The sequence below is a fragment of the Myxocyprinus asiaticus genome, chromosome 31 (assembly GCF_019703515.2).
Source record: "Myxocyprinus asiaticus isolate MX2 ecotype Aquarium Trade chromosome 31, UBuf_Myxa_2, whole genome shotgun sequence".
In the NCBI taxonomy this organism is placed as follows: Eukaryota; Metazoa; Chordata; class Actinopteri; order Cypriniformes; family Catostomidae; genus Myxocyprinus; species Myxocyprinus asiaticus.
Genome location: NC_059374.1, coordinates 1319131 through 1343982, shown reverse-complemented (window position 1 = coordinate 1343982; position 24852 = coordinate 1319131). Strand labels below are relative to the sequence as shown.

General features: G+C 36.3%; 2 protein-coding genes across 2 annotated transcripts in view; both read left to right on the top strand.

The window, feature by feature from the left end:
- Nucleotides 1-24852, top strand: part of si:dkey-77f5.3 (uncharacterized protein LOC326903 homolog) — a 341053-nt gene that overhangs the window by 29143 nt on the left and 287058 nt on the right. The window lies entirely within an intron of this gene.
- Nucleotides 8396-19943, top strand: LOC127421789 (protocadherin-8-like). The gene is made up of 7 exons (XM_051664920.1): nt 8396-10780; nt 11313-11368; nt 11568-11701; nt 11820-12142; nt 15890-15951; nt 18084-18155; nt 19730-19943. Exons 1-7 carry the CDS (start codon nt 8396-8398, stop codon nt 19941-19943), a joined length of 3246 nt encoding a protein of 1081 aa, XP_051520880.1.

Below are 24852 nucleotides of genomic sequence, written 5' to 3'. Positions count from 1 at the left end.
GTGGGCCAGAAAGGCCAGGGCCACTTTTTAGTCCCAGTCTGCCCCTGGCACACTGGTACTGAAATGAGGAAATAAAAAGTGATGTTTAAGATTCCCGTTATTCAACGTGATCTCATGAGAATTTGTATGTATTCTTACGTAAAGTTTGCTTCCAGCAAACGTATTTTCTCTTACGTTTGCATAGACACTGAAACGTAAAATATTGACATATGGACAGCATATAAACATCATCATTTTACGTATTAACACCTTTAAAACATATGTTTATGTGTACTGTTTGAACTGATTGATATTGCATTCCTAGAATTAATCAGTTAATTACATTTCATTTATAATCAGTGACATTAGTTCAATGCCATCACATTTATTTAATGCAGTTGACATTATAATATGACATTTTAACGGTTTCATTCAATTCAGTGTGATTTCTGTTGCCCTATACAACATTTTAAAGGATTGTAACCAAGACTACACTTTAAAATGTTAAAATGAATAATCGTTGAATCATTTATTAAGCGTTTAATTTTATTTTTGTTTGCTGTGGGACACAAAAGGAGTTTTCACAATATGCCTAAAAACAAAATAAACCACAAAAAGCACCATAAAACTATAATAAAATTAATCCATAAATTTGTTGTGTATTCAAATAAATTTGTAATGGATTCATCAATATTTTACATTTCTAAAGCTGTAAATACATAAAAAAAAAAAATACGTTTTAGATGCTTTCAAACATCCATATTATAGGTTTAAGTGTCTATCCAAACATACAAACATGTACATTTAAATCTTACAAATATGATCATAGTTCTGAATATTAATGAGATCAGGTTGAGTTGAGTAATTTAGTTAGTTTATTCCTTTTGGCCTGTTAATGAGATCCATCAGTGGTTGTCTTGTGATCAACTGGCCGATCATAATCAACATAATGAGCACCTCGGGATCATTCAAATGAAGATCGCAATTAATTGGAAAATTAATTTTTTACCCCGTGCTGTCATTGTGAGTATTCAACACAGTCTCATGACAATTCGTACTATTTCAAAAGGTCTGACATTTACTCCAACTAATCACATGTGCTACCCTTTTCACTTTCTAAACCTTGATATTTCCTTTCTTATGTGGTACACAAAACAAATTTTCCAATGAAAAACATGGGAAGGCCCTTCAAAACACAAACATTTATCTTTCTTCTGTGCTACATAACTGGATTTTTTGGATGTTTTGTGTGTGTATAAAGTTACAATTTATCCTCAAAATACATTCTCTGTAACAGAACAAAAGAAATATCTGCTTTTACATGGATACGAGGGAAGTGCTTGTCATTTGTTGGTGTAAAAGTTGTACAAGAATGAATGAATGTGACTTTTTATGAAATCAGGTTGTAATTGGGTTGGAAATGTAATGTGTAAATTGTGAGTGAACAAACAACAGTCTCTCTTACACACACACACACACACACACAGCAGGAACAGCAGCAGGTAATCGGTGTAGGGTGTTGGAGAAATGCCAGTTTTGGCACCAGTTTGTGTGTGTGTGTGTGTGTGTGTGAGTCTAATGACCCTCATCCTGTTAAAGCACACACACACACACACTAATGCATTGCGCTGTGCTTTCAGGCCGGTTGTTTGCGATCGGACAGCTGTTAGTGTGTGACTCTGCTGGAATGATCTGAAGCTTCACTGCATGTTGTGTGAGATTTAGTGGAGTGTTCACACGTCTCCATGTGCTCTCAGCAGGGTGTGTGGGTAATATTGGCAGAATGTTTGACCTCGGCTGTGTGTCGTTATAGCTAAACGCTCACATACTCTCTGAACATCTGTGTGAACTGCTCTCACACTCTCACAGCTGCGCAGCCGAACGTTGAATCAATGTTGCTGTTAATGGACTCTACTTTCTAGGTGATTGTTTACACCTGCAGTTAACATGTTTACATGCGTCTCAAGCATTTTTTTACTAATTTATTACTTCATCAGTGTGTTACTGTATTACGATGTCAGACATACGCATAAGACATTCCGTGAACTCTTGCATATGTTTATAATTGCTTATTACATTTGAAAGACAAATGATAAATGAGATCTCTTTAACACCTCAGTTGTTTCTCCTAGACAGCGATGAGATTGAATGGAGACTTCTGCAGAACTCTTCTGATGTTTCTCTTGAGTAACAGACTCCAGTGATCTCACATGTGTCTCCTCTAGAGTTTCAGAAGTCATCTCAACATTGAGCGTGTTTATGTGCACGTTCTTCATGCACAATTATGCTTAATAAGCTGACAATGCGTGTGGTCATGTAAACGCAACAAACATGGGTAGATTTTTGCCCATTACGGCAATTTCACGTGGCATGTAAACATCTTACCCAGGGTTCTTACCAGCTCATCCAGTGTGCACACATGTTGAGCGCATGCTGCTTCACAGTTTGACGTCAGAAGTAGAGAATAACGTGAATATTTCAAATCTAATGTAAACATGGTTTCTTGTTTTGTCACATTTTTTAAAAAAGCTGATTTTTGGGAGTAATCGGCATATCGGTGTGCTAATTGTCTCTAACTGTGCTCAGATTTTCCAAGAAAATGTTTAAGTATATTTTTTATATTTTTAGCAATATAAAATAAAAATAATTCAAAGTCAAATATAAATTATTGTTTATAAAATCTCTGAACAATAAAATCTTGTGGGTGAACTTTTCCAAATTTTTCAACCAGATGTGTTTTATTTTTAATACCGCTCGTGCCGGTAAGTTTAAACTCTTATTTTAGTGCAGCGGTTGATTGACAGGTGAGGGCTGGTGCTTTACTGCTGTTCGAGATGCATCAGGACAGATTAGTGTTTACACCTTAACCCTATTGTGTTGGGGTCATTTTTGACTCGGTAGAGGTAAATCATAATTTTTAAATACCACATAGTTTTTCGTACTGGAACCAAACTTTCAAAATACACAAAATTATTATAATTTTTTTTCGAATAAATTATTTGAAAGACATAACCATTTTTATATAATTGTTACAATAAATTGTGGTTTTAAATAATATTATGCAGATATTTTCGCACATTTATGAATTCGATTTTTCATTAAAATACTTTACTTACATGAAGTCTCTTTCCCATACACTCACACTTTTCTTTTCTTTGTCTCAAAATGGGACTTCATCTTGTTTACAAACATGCACACACATACACAGGGGCGGATTTAGGCATGGGCGACATGGGCTCTACAGACTGATCTGATAATAATCACATTAACATTCAACAGTTCGTGCAATAAACAGAAAAAAAAAAAAAAACTGTTGTATTGTATACAAGTACAGATGTTGTGTATTTGTTTGTATAGTTGTTCTGATGTTGTGTGGATGGAAAAAAAGATTTGGTTGCATAAAGTTTGACTACTGAGTTGTTTTTCAGCAGTAATGAGTAATTAATTAATATGGAAGTAAACAGGAGAATTACTAGAAATTCTCATTTAAAATATTTATATAAATTTAATGCAATTTTATATTAAAATGAAATTTCAGTTGGTGTGTGTGTATTGATGTTTGTTTACCACTGCTCTCAGCTATCATTAACAGTGTTTATTAAATGAGTTAATGCAGATGCTCATGTTTATGTGCTGTGAGCCGCAGGAAACACACACAAACCGAACTCAAAGACACACTGGCACTCTTCTGACATCTTGTAAGCTGTCTACAAAGTCAGCATTTTAAAGCATCATGGGTGTGTTTCTGATGCAAAGACTGTACAGAGCATGTTTATATGCCATCTACAGTAAGATTTAGACAGCATTGCATACACAGCATTCACAGTGATGATAGCAATGCAAGTACAGTAGTGTGCTAAAGTCTTACTGTAGGCATATTAGATGTTTTAATGTGTCAATATGAAATATCAGTTTTCATTTCCAAACTTTCCTTTTGCAAATAGAATAGTAGTAGGAGTCGTGCAACAGACGGTATGGATCTCCACATCATTGAGTCCGTCTGAGACTACATGAAGACACAGAAGTCTAAATACTCTTAATCACTTGAATCTTAAAAGACTAATTGATTTTTAATGTAAAAATAACATATAGTTGTCACAAGATCTGTATCTCAGTAACAATTACATTTGAAATCAAAAGTTCAATTTCACAAGTGTGTCAACTTTAAACACAAAACCAAATCTTCAAACTACATTGACAAAACCCCTCTTCTGTGTCTTCTGGCAAAATCAAAAAATCACCTCAAAACCATTTCATCTGTGCTCAAAATCAAAGAATGCTTTCAGATGAGACACACAGCCAGTCAATATATAAACACTACAGATCATTCATTAGACACTACATCAGAAAATGGAGAACACAGTGTCCAGGGCATGTAGTTTATTGTTTACAGAAAGCGCATTTTGCAATTACTGTCAAATAAATAAAAAAAATATAAAATAAATAAATAAATATATATATATATATTAATCACAACTTACAGTATTACAGTGAATATATTGTATACTGTAAGTGCTGCCACTAACACAGTATTGAATGTCTGTATATTCTTATATATCGTTGTGATGACAGCTGTGTTGTAGTTGCACATGTTTACCTTTTTGCAACACAAGTGCATCACAGTGCGAAATGTGTTTTAGTGAGTGAGAATGTGTTGAGAGTTTTGCAGAAAGAGTGATACATTCGACAAATGAGTTTAGGCCACTGAGCATTTGGATCAGAGAATGGGGTTTAGTGTTTTAGCAATTAAGAAAAACCATATAAAGGCAGATTTGACCGAAAGTGTTCTGAAGACAAAAGTAGTTTCTTGAAAGTCAAGTCGGGGGAGGTTGTCACATGTGTTTTATCATGTCATTTATTTCTACAGGTATAACTGATCAAACACAAAATTTATTGTCCAAAACTATTTTCTTTCTTTTTTTTGTTGCTGAAAAGCCTATAATAGGTTGTTTAATACACAGGTAAAGATTTAAAGAGAGGCGTAGATTAATGTTAACATGAAACCACTTGTGTAATAACAGGTTTCACTGTGACAGCTTACCCCATGTAATGTGACACATGGGTCAATCTGTGTTCAGTGAACTGTATGTTTGTTTTTGTTTTTTTTCCCCTGGGCAAATATGGTGAAAATGTTCAACTTGACTTGATCTACCCTGAGAAATATTCACTAAAGTAAAAAGTGATTTTATGACAGTAAAATCATGTTAACACACATATTGTTTATGTCTTGTGTCTATACTTTTGAAACAGTGAGTATTTTAATGTTTACAGATTGACCGGAACTGGAACACACATTTGTGCTTTTATAAATAAAAGGAGGGACGAGTCGAAATTAATTTTGTGCTGATCAACATTATGCCACAAATGCTGTCGACTGAACTTAACTTAAGTCCACTACTGAGAGGCCTGTTTGAATGTTTTGAGCACAAATAAATGATAATAAGGTGCATTTGTGTATGTGGAGTCTATGAAAACACACAACACATGAGTCTGATGTGTCACACTCCCATCTGCTCTCGACACATGCGCTCACACCGGCCCATTTGACACACTAGTCCACTGCTAGACCTGTAATCCAGCTGTTCAGATCAGCCTAAATCGAATGTGTGTCACATTGTGTCCTCTCTCAGACACACACACACACACATCACTGCTTATAATGGTAACAGAGGGAGTTGTTGGTTTGACCATTACATACATGATGAGCAGCTTTTATTAAAACAATGTTCGATGGATCCATTTACTATGTTAAAGTACTGCTGTAAGACTTAGTGAATCAATCTTTTCTTTATTTGCCAGTCAGTTTAGCAATTCTAGTGAGCATCTGTTAATTACGTGGACATGAAACCCAAGAAACCTACATAGTTATAACAATAATGCTAGTGTGAGATGAGAACAAAACAGATTAAAATATATAACAGTGGCAACAAGTTTATAAATTCACACAGTACAGATCACATCTAATCTGTTATCAGCTACGTCATATTAGATTTGTAGTAAATGTTAGTAAACATTTGAAAACCCTTTCAGCAATTTAATTTTTAAATGATAAAAAAGGGAAAATCATATTTTCCATTTACAGCATATATTTTTTATATTAATATATTTACAGCATGTATTATGTATATTTTTAATTATTATTATTATTTATTTTTTTGTCCCATAGATGTACATTTGTAGATACTTTATTAGCAGCTGTTCCAATGAACCACGATACGTTGGTGTGTCTGCCATATTGGAACGGTCTAGTGGATCTAGTACCACTAGATCAGTCACTTACTCATGCATTTTGATAATATGCCAATCCATATCCATTAACTCTCAATCCCAGTGGCAGATGTAGGAATGAAGTTATCAAATATTATTAGAAATAGTGTTATAAAAATGATTTGAGTGCTTAAATTGGTCATCAATAAATAGTACAAGATTATTTGAATTTAGCTGTGCATATCCTAATTAATATTCATGAGTTTTGTGACGTCAAAACTGATACTTACGTTATGAATTTACAGTCGATGATGATTATATCAAACAGTTAGCTGAAACATTTCACTCTCATAATGTAAAATAAATAAACCAAAAACTTATGTTTTCACAAGTTTTTTCTGTGCTTTACCCATTTCCCACAAATTAATTCCTAAGGCAGTCAAAAAGCAGTTTTACATCAATTGCAACCACTAAAAATACATAACAAAAAAGAACTTTTTAACTAAGGCTATCATTTGTCATCTCTAGAAAAATGTTAAATTCTTAAAATAGGTTTTGAACTTGTGTTAGGCTACGTCAAAAACACATACATATTACTTATTAGATAAACAGGTTATGTCTAACAGACCTAAAACAAAAACAAAAAAGATTATTTTAAACATTAAAATACTCACTGTTTCAAAAGTATAGACACAAGACATAAACAATATGTGTGTTAACATGATTTTACTGTCATAAAATCACTTACTAACCGCATCTGTGGAAAGATATAGACAATTTTACAACTTCGATGCCATGACAATGTAATGTCAATAAACTCTAAAACAACCCTAAAAACTGCTTTAAAAAACTTTACAGCTCAAATAATACACGAGTTTTAACAGAATAATTAATGTAAGTGCTTTTATAAAATTATAAACTTCACATTTCTGCCTTTAAACCCTCCAAAAATTGACCCCATTGTAAGCGCCTCACTGGAACCTCAAAATAATTTTTGTTGTAATCAACAGTATGCCACAAATGCTGTTGACTGAACTTAACTTGTATTTTGCCTTTGACCATTTTCACAAAATCATCGTTTGTTTTCCTAAGTAAACAGTTGCCCTGCTGGAGGACACTGCATTAGAATACTCTGTATTATAATAACTTTGGATCAGCATTTTCACCCTCCATAAAGCAGGTATCCTGTAGGAAACTGTATAAATCCTGCAGGAAGTGAGCAGGGTGTTCTGATAACATCTTTAACACTTTATTTTATTCCTGCAAGAGATTTGCAGCTGTCCTAAAGGAATTATAAAATCCTACAGGAGTTGCCTGGATATTCCTGCATGCCTCAGTTGTTTTGAAGGTTCCATTCTAAATATGTTAGGTGCTAAGAACAAATGGATGCGACTTACAGCACTGGCAGATGGTTGTCTGACAGTCCTCTAGCTCTGTGGTCCACAAGGTGTGAAAACGTCATTGTGAAGGCACAGACCTGCATTTGTCACCTCTACATTTGTTCAGACTCCAAATTGGTGAGACACTGGCTGGGCCAACAATATGTGGAATTGCAAAAGCATAATGACACAATCTATGTGTTTTGGGATTGTATTTAATGTTAATGTAAATCCACATTAAAGTATATTTCACTTTAATAGTCATGTGCAGCACAAGCACACTCTGTTTTACCAGTCACGTCAGACTTGTGAACAAAGTTAGCTGAAGTGAGTTAGTTTGTCATTTTCAATGAACTGCAAGTCAATGAAGGCATCTACGGTAATGTCAGTATTTATTATTAAGAGATTAAAGAACCAACTGAACATTTCAACATGGATTTGGTTTTAAATATGTGGTACAATAGGAGAAGAATTAACAAGTTACAATGTTTGTGTTGAGACAAAATACTTTAACATTTTTACCAAACTTAGTACAAAAAAGATACATACTAAGGATTAGTACATTCAGTGATTCTAAATGTCCCATTTGTTAAAGAAAAAAACCCCACAAAGTTTGCACCTTTGGCCCTGAGAAGGGAGAAAAAATGGGCAGGCGCCATTTGGTGCATCAGAGGAACACCATTGGTTGGTCTGGACAGTCATTTGCATGCAGATACTTAAATTCAGCAGTGCCAATCACCTTCAGTATTTAACAGGAACTTTGCTGAAAGAATACTTGAACTGAATGCAAACCTTCATTGGATAGCCAGTTATTAAAATCTAGAACAGAAATGGAGGCAAGACAGTTGTTTGCGAGTCTATGTTTAGTTGTAGTCGCTACCCTCTGGACAGTGGAAGGCACAACCACCAAATATTACACATTCGAGGAAGCAACACCAGGAACAGTTATTGGGAACCTGTCACTGGATCTGAGTATCAACACATCTGATTATCCAAACACAAGCTTCCGCTTCATGCAGAAGGGAAATTCGTCTTTGATCAACATGCGAAAGAATGATGGTCTTTTGACAGTGGGAGAGCGCATAGACCGGGAAAGCCTATGCCAAAGGTCTTCGCTGTGTCTCATCACATTTGATGTTGTAGTTGTTTCGAAGGACAAGTTTGACCTTATTCATGTCGAGATCCAGGTGAGAGACATCAATGACCACTCTCCTCAATTCACCCATAACGAGATACAACTCGAGATTGCAGAGGACGTGGCTGTGGGCACACATTTCCTGTTAGAAGTCGCAAACGATTTGGATGTTGGAATCAATTACATTCAAAGCTATCACCTTCTTCGTAACAGCCATTTCAGTATCGAGACAAGGAGTGGGGAGGAGGGCATTAAGTATCCCCAACTTGTCCTGGTGAAGGAACTTGACAGGGAAGTAGAAGACACTTATAATCTTCAAGTTACGGTGATTGATGGTGGTAATCCACCGAAGCTGGGAACGGTAACAGTTGAAGTCAAGGTTTTAGACTCCAACGATAACAGCCCAAAGTTTGAGCTTGATTCCCTTAAAGTCGGGCTTCACGAGGACGCACCGGCTGGTTATCTTTTGTTCAAACTGCACGCAGTTGACCCTGACCATGGTGTAAATGGTGATGTACATTATGACTTTGTGGAAGACGTCACAGATGAGATCAAGGACACTTTTTCTATTGACACATTGAGCGGTGCAGTGACTCTTAAATCACAGGTAGACTACGAGTCCAGAAAATCTTTCGAGTTCAATGCACAGGCATACGATTTAGGTGTTGACTCTATTCCGTCCATTTGTAGAGTCACCATCGAAATTGTGGATGTGAACGACAATGCTCCTGAAATCTCTATTACACCGATGACATCCATGAGCGAAGGTATAGCTTACATCACTGAGGCGGCAGCAGCAGAAAGTTTTGTTGCTCTCATCAGTGCCACTGATAAGGACCCCGGAGTCAACGGACATGTGCGCGTAAGTTTGAACGGACATGAACATTTCAAACTTCAACAGGCTTATGGTGACACATTTATGATCATCACAACAGCTACTTTGGACAGAGAGAAGATTCCTGAATACAATCTGACGGTTACGGCTGAAGATTTGGGTTCTCCCCCTTTTAGCACTTCAAGACAGTACACTATTAGGGTGAGTGATGAAAACGACAACCCTCCGCTGTTTAGTAAATCTGTCTATGAAATTTCAGTTATGGAAAACAAAGAACCTGGTTCTTACATTGGCACTTTAGTTGCTCGTGATCCAGATGCAGGGGCAAATGGAAAAGTGACTTATAAAATGATTGATACTGAGGTCGCCAGAGTTCTGCTGAGCTCTTTGGTTTCATTGGACTCTGTTTCTGGCTCTTTGTTTCTAGTAAAATCTCTGGATTATGAATATCTGAAGCAGATAGAAGTGGGTATTGTGGCTTCTGATGGAGGTTCACCACCACTGTCGAGCTCAGCGCTTGTCAAGGTCAAATTAGTGGATGAAAATGACAATGCTCCTGTCATTACTCACCCTGCCCTTGTTAATGGTTCTGCACACGTGTCTCTACCCTACAATACTCCAGCTGGTTATGTTGCCCTAAGGGTTGAAGCCCACGACAACGATGATGGTGTGAACAGTAAACTATCTTTCAGCCTACTAGAAGACAATGAAAGAATGTTTTTCATAAACAGAAACACAGGCGAGATCGCACTGAAATACAGTCTAAGTTACAGGCAAGGAGACACTCTAGAGATCAAGGTGATGGTCACTGATGGTGGCAGGGCACCTTTTTCTTGCACTGCCAATATACATTTCGTGGTCACAGAGGAACTGCCTGTTGTGGAGCAGGTGGTCGTATCTATTGAACTGACTGATGTAGAAGAAAGTGAAGAACAACAGAGGACAAACTTCATTGTTATTATTCTTCTCGGAGCTGGTTGCGTGCTCTTATTGGTTGCTATTCTTGCAGTTGCACTCACACGCAGGCCCAGCCAAAGAAAAACATACTCTGGGAAAGAGAACAGAACAGAGCATTTCTTGGTTAAGGCTCCGGTCTCAACGGACACTATTGACTCGTCCGATTCCAGCGGATGCCATGAATCCGGTGCTACTGTCAGTGAGCAAATATCCTCTATGAGAGAAGACTCATCTTATTCTTATGAGGAGCAAAGTCAAGATTTGGACAGCAAGGTAGGATTATCTACTGCATTTTTACTACTTACTGTTTAGGCCAGGGATTTTCAAACTAGGGTCTGGAAAATTTCAGGACAAAAAAGATAACATTTACTGAATTTTTACATTATTATTGTTTCATTCTGAAATCATAAGTTTAAGCATAATTATTTTATTCTGTTGCAAGCCATATTTTTTTAACAGTGAGAAATAAAAACAAATTGGTATCATATATTAAAATATAAAACATTTTTTTTTACATTAGTTTGAAGAGGAGAAAAAAATACACTGTCAACTTAATACAAAGTCAGTATTTTCCAGATAATATTTTAATAATTTGCTTTGTATTTATTACAATGACAATATGAAAAAGCACTTTTTATATTTAGCTAAATATATAGCTGCCTCAATATTTTCAGAAAGGGGATCCCTCCACTGGGGATGATATTTGGGGGTTATTGGCATCAAAAGTCATCAACTATCATATTTTGTCATCCATCATCCACAAATGTCTGATTTACTGTATTTATTTCACATTTAGATGTTCCACCCCCTCCTCAAGAAGGCCAGCTTTTATCCTTTAACCATCTGGCAAGGTGACAGATACACCGTTCAGAAGAGGTTGGTTATGAATATTTGTATGCAATACATGTCTAAAATGCAAATTTACACTGTTCAAGTGACGCCAGTATTTAGTGTAAATAAATGGAGTGATTATTTGATATTACGCATGCATTGAGTTCTAAAGCCACTTTGAATAGCATGACTCCATTTGTTCTGGGTGGAAATGAGGTAATAACTTGTGTTATTCTGTTCACAGCGGGATTGTTTCCACTGATCAGACAAGCACGGAGGACAGTGGGAAAGGTGACAGTGACTTCAATGATAGCAACTCTGATATCGGTGGAGAAACAGGCCGGAAATGTTCTACCAGTGGACATCAGCAATCTATTAGTGAGATTGTTGTTAGCATTTGCATGCAGTTATGCTTTTTGAATAATTCCAGATGATTTGAAAGATCTGTTCAGCCTAAAATACATTGTTTGTACAACTTTTGTATGCTTCCTTTCAGATTCTGTCTGTTCTGTTTCAATGGGTGGACTGTGCAAGGGAACAAGAGAGATTTCAACAAACACCTCCAGCACTCCTGTCAGCAGCAGTGGGTACAAAATAGCATATAATATGTCAGTGTTTGGACATCATTCAGCGAATCAGAATGTGTCATCAATCTGGAGAGACTATGGCTACACTTTCCACCCCAGAGCATCTGGACAATGTCAAGTCCCTGTGCATCACAGAATCAGAAGCCATCCTTCTCAGTTCTGTCAGCACGATAACGAGCCATGTTCACATCTGGAGAGACGACCACAACTGACTACAGAGGATCTGGCAGAGGTCATCACTGCAACCTGTCTTTGAAGACTGTATCAGATTGACAATGAGCAACTGACTAGCTGTCATAAACTGTAAAGAATAACTCTTTAGAAATCCTTCGTTTCTGTTTGATGTTGTGCCATTTCTCATGAATGTTCTGAATGCATTTTCCCTTTTTTACATAAACCTGATAACTGTTCAGATTAATTATACAGAACTTTCTTGTTTATATATTTTAATTATAATTGTAAATAAAAGATTTATTATTGTCAATTCAGTCACTGAAACTGTTGACATATTTGTGTGTGTGTGTGTGCATGTAATTTCACACTTTAAATCTATAAACATGCTTTTTTTTTTTTTGCTGCAAAAGTACTGCATAGTTGCGTCATTTAGGTCGACCTCACATAATGTTAATGAAAAGGTGGCATACTGTATACCTGAATTTGTAGCTCACAGCCACTAAATGATACATACATGTGCAGATAGTAGGCATGAATACATCACTTCACATTGAGCTGTATAGTTCACACAGCAAACTGCAGGATGTTTAGTCATGCTGTTTCATCCGTGCTACTAACTAGTTCAGCAAGTTTTATACTTTGCTACAAAAAGTATCATTTAAACTAAGCTCTGTAAATATGAGGCTAATTAATGGAGATTGAGGCATCACATAAAACCATCCTTGAATAAACAATTCAAGAACACATAGGCCATAATAACCGAACGTAGGACACAATTTGTAGCGGCGTTATGGTATGAGATTTCACGGTATGGTAACAGTCACAAAGTAATACAGTCACGGCAGAACGCCTCTTGTTCTGGGGAGAACGAGGGAAAAAGAGCTTGTAAAAAAAGACAAAACATTGTCTTTAGATTAAGTTGATAAAGGACATCTGTCCTCATTTAAACACAGTAGTCATTTAATTACACAGAATGCAGCCATTCGTATTCCTGTCAATACCTTTCGCTCGACTCAGTCCAAGAGATGGTTCACAAACCTCATCTTCTGGTCATTATGGGTTTTTAGGTCGTTCCACTGCTCAAACCATTCATCTTTCACAACTGCATGACTGGCCTTCCATGACACCTGACAGAATCCTTTCCCCAGTTTCAGATTTTGTAGATGCTCCAGTATTGCCAAATGAGAGGGGCACAAATGTTATTCTTCCACAATGCCAAATAGAGTTTTTATCTCATTAGGGGGAAAGAAAAGAAAGAATTGAGCTTGTTGTGCCTGGATTGTTGGAAGAAGTTTCTTAAATGTATAAAAGTATCCACCGTTTGAGATTATTATATATCACCTCTGCTAACAATCACACATAACACACACGGATAAATCAGTCCTGTAGTTTCCTCTGTAATCAATGCAGACTGCTTGGCATTGCAAAACCCAAAATGAATATAGATCTGCTGTCCACTTACACACTAAATTATGCAAAGCATTGTGTTTTATATCCTGATTCTTTGGGCTGTTTGTGTGTGTGTGATCTGGGGTATGGTTCATGTGAACTATGGTACGGTTCACTGCTGATATAAACAGAATTTACGGAACTAGAAGTTAGAACGATTTAAATCTGAATTCTTGTCGTGGAATGTTTTTTTTTTTTGGCATATTTGATACATTAATATTTTTAAACAGCAGATTTTTTTAATTATTATTATCTAAAAATTACAGGTTAAAATTTTCAGATTAAGAAGAAATTCAGAACTCCTGATACAAATCTCTCCGAAATTCAGATTATAAACACACTAGACCAGGGGGGTTCTTAAACTTTTTCAGCCCAGGGACCCAAATTAGAAATGTTGTGTTTACTTGGGACCCACACTTACAAAACCATGCAATATTCTGTTTGATATATACATTAATTAATTACCTTTTTTCTGTCTAAAACAATCATTATTAATCTTTTAGACTAAAAAAAACAAACATTTGAACTAAAAATAAATATTTGAACATGCACACTTTAAAATTTTAGAAATAAATAAAGAAAATATTTTGATATTTTGTATCCCTTACAACAATTTACCATGGCAACCATAGAATGCATAAAATACCATAGTTACTGCAGTTATGGTTACAGTAATAAAATATTAAAAGGTTAAAAAAAGATCAAACTGTTGGTTACCTTTTAGTCAGGAAAAAGTAGAAAGATTCTGAATGCTTTTTACACAGTTTAAAGTTTTATCCTGGTAACAATAATTGCAGCAACTGTGGTATTTTGGCAGAAACTATGGTTACCGTGGTAAATGGTTCATTCATTTGTGAATAATAGTTACAACAGAACAGAAAAATATCTATATATTGGTCATCATACTGATGTCTGTCTATTTATTTAGGATTGGAATGTGAAAAATGAAGTGCATGACATGCAACAGTAGGCTACAGAGCGATTATTTGTAAACAACACTTTGATAGACAGTACTCACGTATTTCTGCTCATGTTCAACCTTACATCAATTCGTAACTATTTTCCTAACTTGAAAAACTGTTTTTCATCTTGTCGGACTAATTTTCATGGCTTTCTCTTAAACTGCGGGTGCTGCATGAGGATGTCGTCATATTATGAGCAACTTACTACTTTGAAATTGCCCATAAAATGCAATGTTGATGTAAGAAAAATATGATGTAAGAACATTTTGCTAAGGTTCCCATTATGTTATGAAAACGTTATTTCTGAATGTTCTCTGAACGCTCAAAACATCCAGTGTTTTTTTTTTATGATTTAAGAAAACATTTTTTGGGGGCCTGGGTATCTCAGCGAGTAAAGACGCTGACCACCACCCCTGGAGTCACGTGTTTGAATCCCAGGGCGTGCTAAGTGACTCCAGCCAGGTCTCCTAAGCAACCAAATTGGCCCGGTTGCTAGGGAGGGTACAGTCACACGGGGTAAAATCCTTGTGGTCGCTATAATGTGGTTCTCGCTCTCGGTGGGGCGCATGGTGAGTTGTGCGTGGATGCTGCGGAGAATAGCGTGAAGCCTCCACATGCGCTACGTCTCCACGGTAACGCGCTCAACAAGCCACGTGATAAGATGCGCGGATTGACGGTCTCAGATGCGGAGGCAACTGAGATTCGTCCTCTGCCACCCGGATTGAGGCGAGTCACTACGCATTCCACATTGGGGAGAAAATGGGAGAAAAAAAAAGAAAGTTTTTCCTTAACTTTGAGAGAACTTTTAGAGAATGTTAGCCAAAGTTCTGAGAACGTTCCCTGTCAGCTGGACCTCTGCTCACCTTTCTGATCCTTTATATAAAACAGAGACAAACAAATGAATCGTGGAAGTTGTCATCTTTATGTTTGGCTAGTGTACACGTTAACCGCGGTGTCATGAAAAATGTCGAGCTGAGTAACCCATTGACCGCAGCACCTGACAGCACTCCCGCCTCGCCTAACGGTTAACTTTCACTTGAATTTAGTTTTCGTTCTTTTTTTTACTTTATCTCTGTGTTTCATTTAGAATGTGCAGACCTCTTGATCTTATGATAAAGTGATGTGATAAGATTCCATTTATTTATATGAAATAAATTAAAAGAAGGTTTACCCCTTACTTATCTGACGTGGTGGGATCCTTATGATTTTTTATTTATTTATTTTGTCTCTGGATTATGTGTCAGTGTCACACAAATACAGAATACAGATTTACAGGCCCTGCAGACCTACAGCTGTAATTATACAAACAATAACTGTTACTGTACTCATACTGTGCTGAGAATGAGGGAGACTTTCATTTTTCTGTGTTAATGCTCTCTCTGTCTTTCTCACAGGAGGAGCTCAACAGATATCAGGGTGTACAGCATTTGAATGATGGAAGATATGAACTACAAATGTGAGTTGATACTATACAATTCAAATAAAAACCCTACCAAAAACAGATATGAAACATGAACAATCAGACTTTGTTCTGTATTGTTGCTGTAGAACAACCGCTTCATTAATCTCACAGGAAAATAGCATGTAAAAACTCAAACAGATGTCTTTATAAATGTGTTCACATGCAATGTGAATTTTGATGAGACTGCTGGGATAAGATGTTAGGACAGTGTTTAAAGTAGTTGACAGACTCACATGACTGCAGATGAAATGAAGGCTCTGCACCTAAATAACCCATTATATATGTTAGTTCTGTGCCTGCCTACTGTGGATAGTACTTGAAGGCCTCATAGGTGTACTCTTAATGTTCTTAATGAACTCTTAACTGTTCCCAAAGCCTCTGAGATATCTTCTTTTGGCCAAACACTTAGTCAGCATCACATATATTGCTGCTGAAGACAATCCCAGAGTTGCAAGTCTTCGTGAAAAATAAATCAAGATAATTGTTGCTTATAAATATGACTGGAGTATCAATCAAAACAGTTCAGTCTAATTAACCGTGCACTATTTTATTCAATATCCTGTGTCTTGTGTGCTTATTAGAGCACTTGTGCACTTCATTTGAAGAACACTATGTGTACGGCACACAGAGTTGCTGCCTACGAAAAGCATTTCAAATCAGTCATTTATGAGATTCTAATTCATGTACTGTATAATGCTGCCTTAGAAGGTAGCTGCCTATTTAGGTGGTGGACAGCAAGGCAGCTACCTAGGGTTTAGAAGTTAGATTAAGTTGTGTTAGTAACTTCATTTATGATCATATGAAAAGTGGAAAAGTAAATGTCTTCTATGAATGAGACTATCTTACAGCAGCAGACCAAAAGAGGACACTAGAATAAGTGTGTTCTGCAGGATGAAACATTCATTTTTATATAGTTGCAATAAATAAATAAATACAGGACATCATTTATTTGATCAAATAAAACATCATACACATTCTAAAAATAGACAGAGTTCAGGAAATAACAATTTCCATTGCATCTGTATCACTAAATCATAACAGCTTTCATGTCAATGAATTAGTACATATCTACACTGAACCAATTAGGGTTTGCACACAGTTTTTATAAAATTAAGTAAAATCTGCTTAACTTCATGACATAACATTGATTAAAGTGAGTGACTACATTTAACTTCAACATTTCTGTTAATACAGTAACTTTGACTTACAAATTGAATGTAGAAACTTGTTAAGTGAACATTTCACATTTTGAACTTTTGTTTTAAACACGTTTATTAATGTACCACATGACATACGGAAGCCTTCCACAGGGAAGCTCATTGCATGCAATGTATTCTATAAGACAACATCACCTTGCATTACTGGCAACAGACACAAGATTCAGAGCTGCGTGTGCATTTTGAGTCGTTTTGACTAGTTTTTTTTAGTTCATTTTGAGATGAAAATGATTTACAAAACAAGAAGCAAACATAACAACAAAATCAACAATAAAAACCGTGAGTATAAACATGCAAACAGTGAAACCATGCAAGCTCATTAATCATTCAAGCCCGGTGCATGCTGGGAACACCAGCTAAGTTTACTTAAATGAGCAAATAAATATAACAAGGATTGATACATTCTAAAGATAACAGACAATCATACATAATGTTTATTATAAGCTAGAGCGTTCATTTTTACATGCTCGAATCGAGTACAAATGTTGAATTCACTTCATAATTTCAAGTTTACGCTTAAACTAACATATTCAATATAGAAATTACTTAATCTTTTCTACTATATTTACTTCATAAGTTTTTTTTTTTTTTTCAGAAATAATAATACATTTACACACAATTACTTTTCATGGATTGTCATGGGTGTTATTTGCATGTTCATTTTTATATGATAACTGTGATGTTTTCCTTGGAGTGTGGAAACAATGATTTTTCTACCAACTTTTCATTTGTCTTTGTGAAATACAAATATCAATTAATTGATATAAGTAAAGTTAAAAAAATGATTAAAGATCACTATGACAACATTCAGCACATTGAAAAATGTAATGGCACCAAAAGCAGCTTGTCAGTTTGTTTTTTTGTTGAATTCATTAAAGCGCTCATGTTTTATGGATGTGTCTCTGTCAGAAATCAGATGGTGACAGATGTGGAGAATAACATCACAATGAACACACATCCACTGGACACCACAGTATTAATGTGAGTACTGTATGTGTGTGTATCAGTGCCACAACACATTCTTAAGTTGTAGTTGGTGATTTCAGAATGAATTCCTTAACAGAGGACGGAGAGGAGATAGTCAGACCTGGAGAGATCAGAATGTGAGGATATGAGAGAAATAACTGTTGTGTTCATGGGAAATAGTTGGTACTGTATATAGACATAACTTTGTCACGAAAGAAATGTAAAAAGAGTGACACAAAGAATCACTGCTAGAGGTGTAATGTACAGGAGGTCTTGTGATTTGGTGGCAAAGAGTGTTCTAGGCCTACTGCTGGCATTACTGATGAATGAGGAGAAAAAGGAGAGCAGTCCTATACATATGCAGGTTCTCAGTACAGTATATGCTATGAAGTGCACATTAAAATCCCATTTTTCTGTATAGATGTTCAAGGAGTCGTCCAGCTGCCTTCATGTTTTTGTTCAGCCCAGGTGTTTGTTTGCTGATTTCTCTCCTGATTGCACATTTTTCTAAAATTCTCAACCTCGGCTGGTCGAAGAGCGTTGATGATTGGTTAATACTAATGGTGGGCGTTGACATGACATTTTTTATTTACAGTCATCGTGCATGGCAGTCGAGGAGAAGTTACCTAGGCTATTATAATTAAAAATGTATACCTTTGAAGACTGTGACAGAGATTGTGCACAAGTAAACTTTTTTATATGATTCACAACATAAACTCTACAAAGACAGTGTGGCCACGACCAATGCGTGGAGAGAGATTGCGGTTTTTATGAAGTCCGATCAGATAACTTGTTGCTAAAAGTGGAAGGGTCTCTGTGATAAGCTTAATAAGGCAGTGATTCACGGAAAGACCTGCAGTATTGAACGTTAAACACCATGACGTCTCCCTCAATAAACTCGTTTTAAAACAATGTGGTGCATAGTATAATCGGCAGTCTCGTTCACCTAGGGTTCTTTAGTTCATCCAGGAGAGAAAAGTTCGGGTTTTTCCATAACATAAAATAGGCTTCATGGAGAGAAGAATTCTGAATATAGGAAGAGAAAGATATTGGGTTATGGGATGATATAATGGCTCACTTATTAGGCTTTTATACGGAAAGAGCAGTAATCAAGCAATAATTGTATTGCATTGCTTTCAGTAATTATTAGTGTTGCATTATTATCATCAGTAATGGTTGGTATTGCATTGTTATTATCAGTAATTAACAGTATTTCATTGTGATCAGTAACTTATTAGCATTGCATTGTTATTAGTAATTAATAGTATTACATTATTACCATTAATTATTTGGTAACACTTTATTTGACAGTGTCCTTCTTATACATATTACATGTAATGACTATAGTAATAACAGTAAATTATGCATAATTACAAGCAACTAACCCTAAACCAAATTCTTACCCTAAACCTATATTAAGTACATGTTGTTAATGAATATTACTCAGTACTTATGTGTGTAATTACACTGTAACAAGCACACTGTAAAATAAAGTCATTGGTAATTATCAGTAACAGTATTTAATCACATTGTTTGAACAGTATTTCATTGTTATCAGTAACTCAATTTCATGTTGGTGAACTGTTCAGCATCCAGCATGACTGGCGAGACTTCCTGCAGTCACAGGATATCCTGGAGAAGAGAAGCCCCTCCCCTCCATCACTCTCCTCTGACAAGATGAGCTCATCAATCAGCATGACCACCCTATCAGACGGCAGCTCCCCTGTAAGCCCCGCCCTCATTTCCTCTTCTATCTGTTCTGGTGTTGGCTGCTTGTGTAAATGCAGGGTGGTTGTTGGCTGACTGTTGAATCTCTCAATCATTACAGTAGTTCTTTAGCAGAGATGTAGTTCAGCTGCTGTATGATTGTGTGACTCTAGTAAGAGTTAAGTGAAGGGAGTTTAGCTTGGTGTGTGCTGTTGGTCTGCTTTAGTCTTTAAATGGGTTTTTTCATGTTAATGTCTTTGATAAAAATAGAGGTAAATATAGCCACAAGCGGCAATCATCGGGACCTTATTCACAGTAGTACCATTTGTGGTTTTTGACAAGATGAAAAGGAGAGTGTGAGCGACAGACTTACAGTTTATTTAATGTGTTGTACTGTTGTTTAAAGCATTTTGGAGCATTAAATATGTAGACAAGAAACTCCACAAAGCACAAGTTGTGAATATGAGATGTGACCTAAAACCTTTAAATGGCTTCATACAGCGCATGCAGTCTATATCTCACCCTTGTTTAAATTCCCATCAAAAATCGAATATACCGCTACTGTTTATAAGGTCTAGGGCTAATACAGGCTATTAGGTCATCAGAATGTTGTGCTTTCGACTACTGGAGTGCATCTGGCAAATTAGATGAATGTAGCATTAAGTACATTATTTGGTCTGATTTTTGACTGGCTGTGGCTAGATGTTATTTCTGTTATCATTATCATTATCAAAGACACATTACACACAGCAGAGTAAAGGGAACTCTTGACGGGTTTAAAGACTCTCAAGGATTACCAATCTCGTGTCTCCCTCTAGTGGACAAAGTTGGTACTACACCAGGAACTGTCCTCCAGTGTTGAATTACCTGAACATTTTAAAGTGTTGCTGAAAACAGAAATTGGTGAAAATTGTCACGTCATCAGACTAACCCTAACCCATGAACAAAATGACCAAATTTGATAGAATAGATCCTGTGGATGCCATGGACTCATTTGTTTTGGTGTCAAATTTCAACTGCTTTTATCACTGTTCAAAAATAGTATTTTCTTAAGTTATAGTGACTCCTAGCATCATAAGTTGATACAGTTTTGCACATGACTGACTGATCCAACCCAGAACACAGAAAAACTAAGAATTCCTGGGCCTTAACTCAAACCCTAACCCAAACCTCAACCCTAACCCTAATTGCCTTAACAGTAGCAAAGATAGGATTTTCTTAAGTTGTAGTGCCCCCTACCATCATAAACTAATGAAATTTTGCACAACATGGGCCTTAAATCAAAACCTAACCCTAACTCAAACCCTAATTCTAACTCTAAACCTAACTGCCTCAATCACTGTAGGATGAATAGGATTTTTTAAGTTATAGCACCCCCTGGCATCACAAATTGGTGATGAAAAACCCCAACCCTAACTCAAACTCGAAACCTAACTCGAAACATAACCCTAACCCTAAATTCCTTAATAGTAGCACAAATAGGATTTTCTTAAGTTATAGTGCCACCTAGCAAATTGAAGAAATTTTGCACATGATGTTCTGTTGTCCATGACCAAGTTTTATTATGTTTGAGAATTTTGTTCACAAGATACAGGCCAATTAGTCATTATAGGCCACACACAAAAACTTATTTGCGTATATCTTCCTAACTATATAAGATATCACAATTCTTTTGATAAGTTTTTGTCAGGACAGTCTCTAGATGATGTATACAACATTTCATGCAATTTGGGGAAACGGCCTAGGACAAGTTAGAAAAAGTAGGTTTTTCTAAAAAATATACGTGATAAAAAAGTTTTTTTGCGGAAATGAAAATCCATGTGACCATATCATAATGGGGCACTGAATATTTCTGAAAAACTACAAAATTTTATTCTAGCCTATAGGGATCCGGAGTTATTAGCAAAAACTTAAATTAGCTTATTATAGCACCACCGTGTGGCCGATTATCAAAACATTTTATATACAGCTTCGTGTACAGACCCTTCTTGTGTATAATAAGTTTCATGACCAGATGAAAAAATAATTTTGATTTTATCCCATACGATTGAGATATGAGCAAAAAAGAAAAGGTGCTTATTATAGTGCCACCTAGGCGTGGACGGGTATGTTTATGGAAGCCTGAGTAGTGAGGCGGAATTGGGACCATCTTGCCAAGTCTGGTGTCTCAAGGTCTTACAGTTTTTGATGCCCATACAATAAATAGCTGCAAGCAGCAATTAATGAGGGTTCAAGCTATTAAGGTCCTTTAAGTACATATGCAGCCAATATTAAGTATTAATTAGACAGTCTATTAGCACCTAAAACAATGATAAAGTGCCTTCATTTTTCAGAACCGTCATGTTAGGTAGCACAGACATATGGCAATTTTTACATTTAGCACCACCAAGAGGCAGAGGTATGAAATTTTTTTCATGTGTCCTCAGATTGATGTCCTACATAAATGTCCAAAATTTGTTGATTATATCTCATTCCGTTCAAGAGTTATAACCATTTAAATAAATGTGGCCACGCCCACTTTGAACCTTTTGGTGTACCGTTGCGACGATGAATCGGAAGTTCAAACATTTTTTGATAATTATTGATATTGGGACTCCAGAGAATCTCTCTTTACTGGTTTGGTTCCGATCCGGCGAACAGCCTAGGATTAGTTTGAATAACTTTTTTTTTTTATAATCATAATATTTAACAAACAATTTGATTCACACCAATGCTTCTTGAGGCAAAGTTGTTCAGAATGAGGAAATCTATCATTTGGTATGAATAAGTGAAAACACAGCGGTATATACAACGATTTAGACACATGAAAATCAAGATAGCGCCTCCCGGTGACCAATTTTTTTCACATTTTGTACAGACCTCTTGGGCCATGTGACAGATAGGCCTACTACATTTCATTCTGATCTGCCTTTTCTAACCATATCTAATAGCTACTAAAAGTTGATGGTTGATGGCGGCCATGTTTTTCAAGATATGAGACTGTCCTCATAGACCGTGATGGCATCTTGGACAAAGATGTCCTTTTTATGTCTTTCTTCACTGTAGCGCCTCCTTTGGCCATTAGGGACAAGTACTACAATTCCCCAAAGTCTCTAGGCCTTACGTTTTGGTCTACAAGATCAGTTTTAGGGCAGAATAATAATAAAAAAAATAGCTGCAAGCACCAATTCTGGGGCCAAGCAGACCAATGGCAGAAAATGTGGCTGCCGAAAATCAATGCTTGAATGCTATATTCAAAGCAGTTTAAAATCCATGAACTGAATTACTTATAATGTAATAGAATTTAATTTCACTTTTGACCAATAGGTGGTATTGCGGCTAAACTGATGTGGTATTGTCAGGCGGTGGTTATATTGGCACAATATAAAGTTTCATGTCGATTAACCAAAGCACTGAAAAGATACAGCCTCAGATTCTTTTTGGCATCTTGGCATACAATTCATTGTTGCATTATAGGAGAATGGTTTGGTCTGTCAAAAAGATAATTGTTTGCAAGCATGATGCAATGATGACGTAGGCCACATTTGGTAAAGGTCTGATGAACGGCCTAGGAGTAGTTTGCAAATGTAGACTTTGTTATGTAATCTCAAATATTTCACGAATGATTTGACTGACACCAATTGTTCTTGAGGCAAAGTTGCTCAAAATGAGGACAGCTATCATAAGATATGAATTACCTGTGTTTTTATGAAACACTGCGCTATACAAAACCATTAACGCACACTAAAATGTAACAGTATAAACTGGTGGCCAATTTAATTGTCAAATTTGGAAAAAACCTCTTGGGCAAAGAGTCAAATATATCCACCGTGTTTCATTCCGATTGGCCTTTGTTAACCTTGTCTAATAGCTGAATTTGGCCATGTTGGTGGCCAATGGCAGCCATGTTCCGCAAGCAGCAATACTGGGGTCAAGCCCATCATCGGCAGCTTGAGCAAACAAAGAAGCATGATGACAAGTTTCAAGTCAAGATCAGATGAATTCTGTGAAATTCAAAATGGTGGACAGGCAATAGGGCAGACCATTTGAAATATGGCATCATTGTCATAACCATAACACAAGAAACTGAATGAGAATAGTCTCATGAACATAGGCCAAATTATTCGAATATAAGCCAAATTATTCATGATTTTAGACCACACTATTGGTAGTTATGAGCAATGAAAGCTATTTTTCATATTTCTTGACCAATGGGTGGCACTGTTCCAAAACTGCTCAGGTACCATCAGGGTATGATAGCTATCGCATGCACCAAGTTTCATTGTAATAGGTCAAAGCATAACCAAGATACAGCCTTGTTTGGCATGCTCACTGTCAAATTCGTTGATGATTGGTCATGTACATATATATATATATATATATATTATATATATACGCGACTGTCCTTATGGTCAATGATGGTAACTCCCACAAAGACACTGCATGCAAATTTTGAAGTCAATCGGACTAACGGTTCCGTAGTTACAGCCACTTTCACTTTGTTTCCTGTTATAGTGCCACCAAGTGGACAAGCCCCGCAACTTTTTCTATGTGTTCTAAGATTTAGCTCTTATATAAGTGTGTCAAATTTGGTGAAAATATCTCATGAGTTATATCCATTTATGTAAAAGTGGAGACAACTTCGGCCTGTTTTTGGCCCTTAGAATTGAAATTTTGTTATGTTCCTTTCTATATCAAAGAACTTGCTTACAGCTATTCTACTGGTGGTGGTTTCGTTCTGATCGGGCAAACGGTCTAGAAGCAATTCGCTAAAGTAGTTTCAGAACTAATTTTAAAATGGCAACAGGCCATAAGGTAAAGCATTGCAAATGTGGTATTGTTGCGCTCAGCATGTCCTCAGGAACATAACGATACCAGTCTTGTGAAAATAGACCAGCGCCATTAGAAGTTATAAACTCACAAAGTTATATTATTTTATTTTTTTTTGGCACTAGGTAGTGCCAGACCCAAACTTCTCAGGCACCTTCAGGGCATGGTGCTGATAACACATACAAAGTTTCGTAAC

Bases quoted from the DNA above. Each gene is read 5' to 3' on its own strand.
- LOC127421789 (XM_051664920.1), top strand. From the start codon at position 8,396: ATGGAGGCAAGACAGTTGTTTGCGAGTCTATGTTTAGTTGTAGTCGCT. The intron at 10,781-11,312 runs GCATTTTTACTA...CTCCTCAAGAAG, and splicing joins GCAAGGTAGGATTATCTACT to GCCAGCTTTTATCCTTTAAC. The intron at 18,156-19,729 runs GTGAGTACTGTA...TGAACTGTTCAG, and splicing joins CTGGACACCACAGTATTAAT to CATCCAGCATGACTGGCGAG.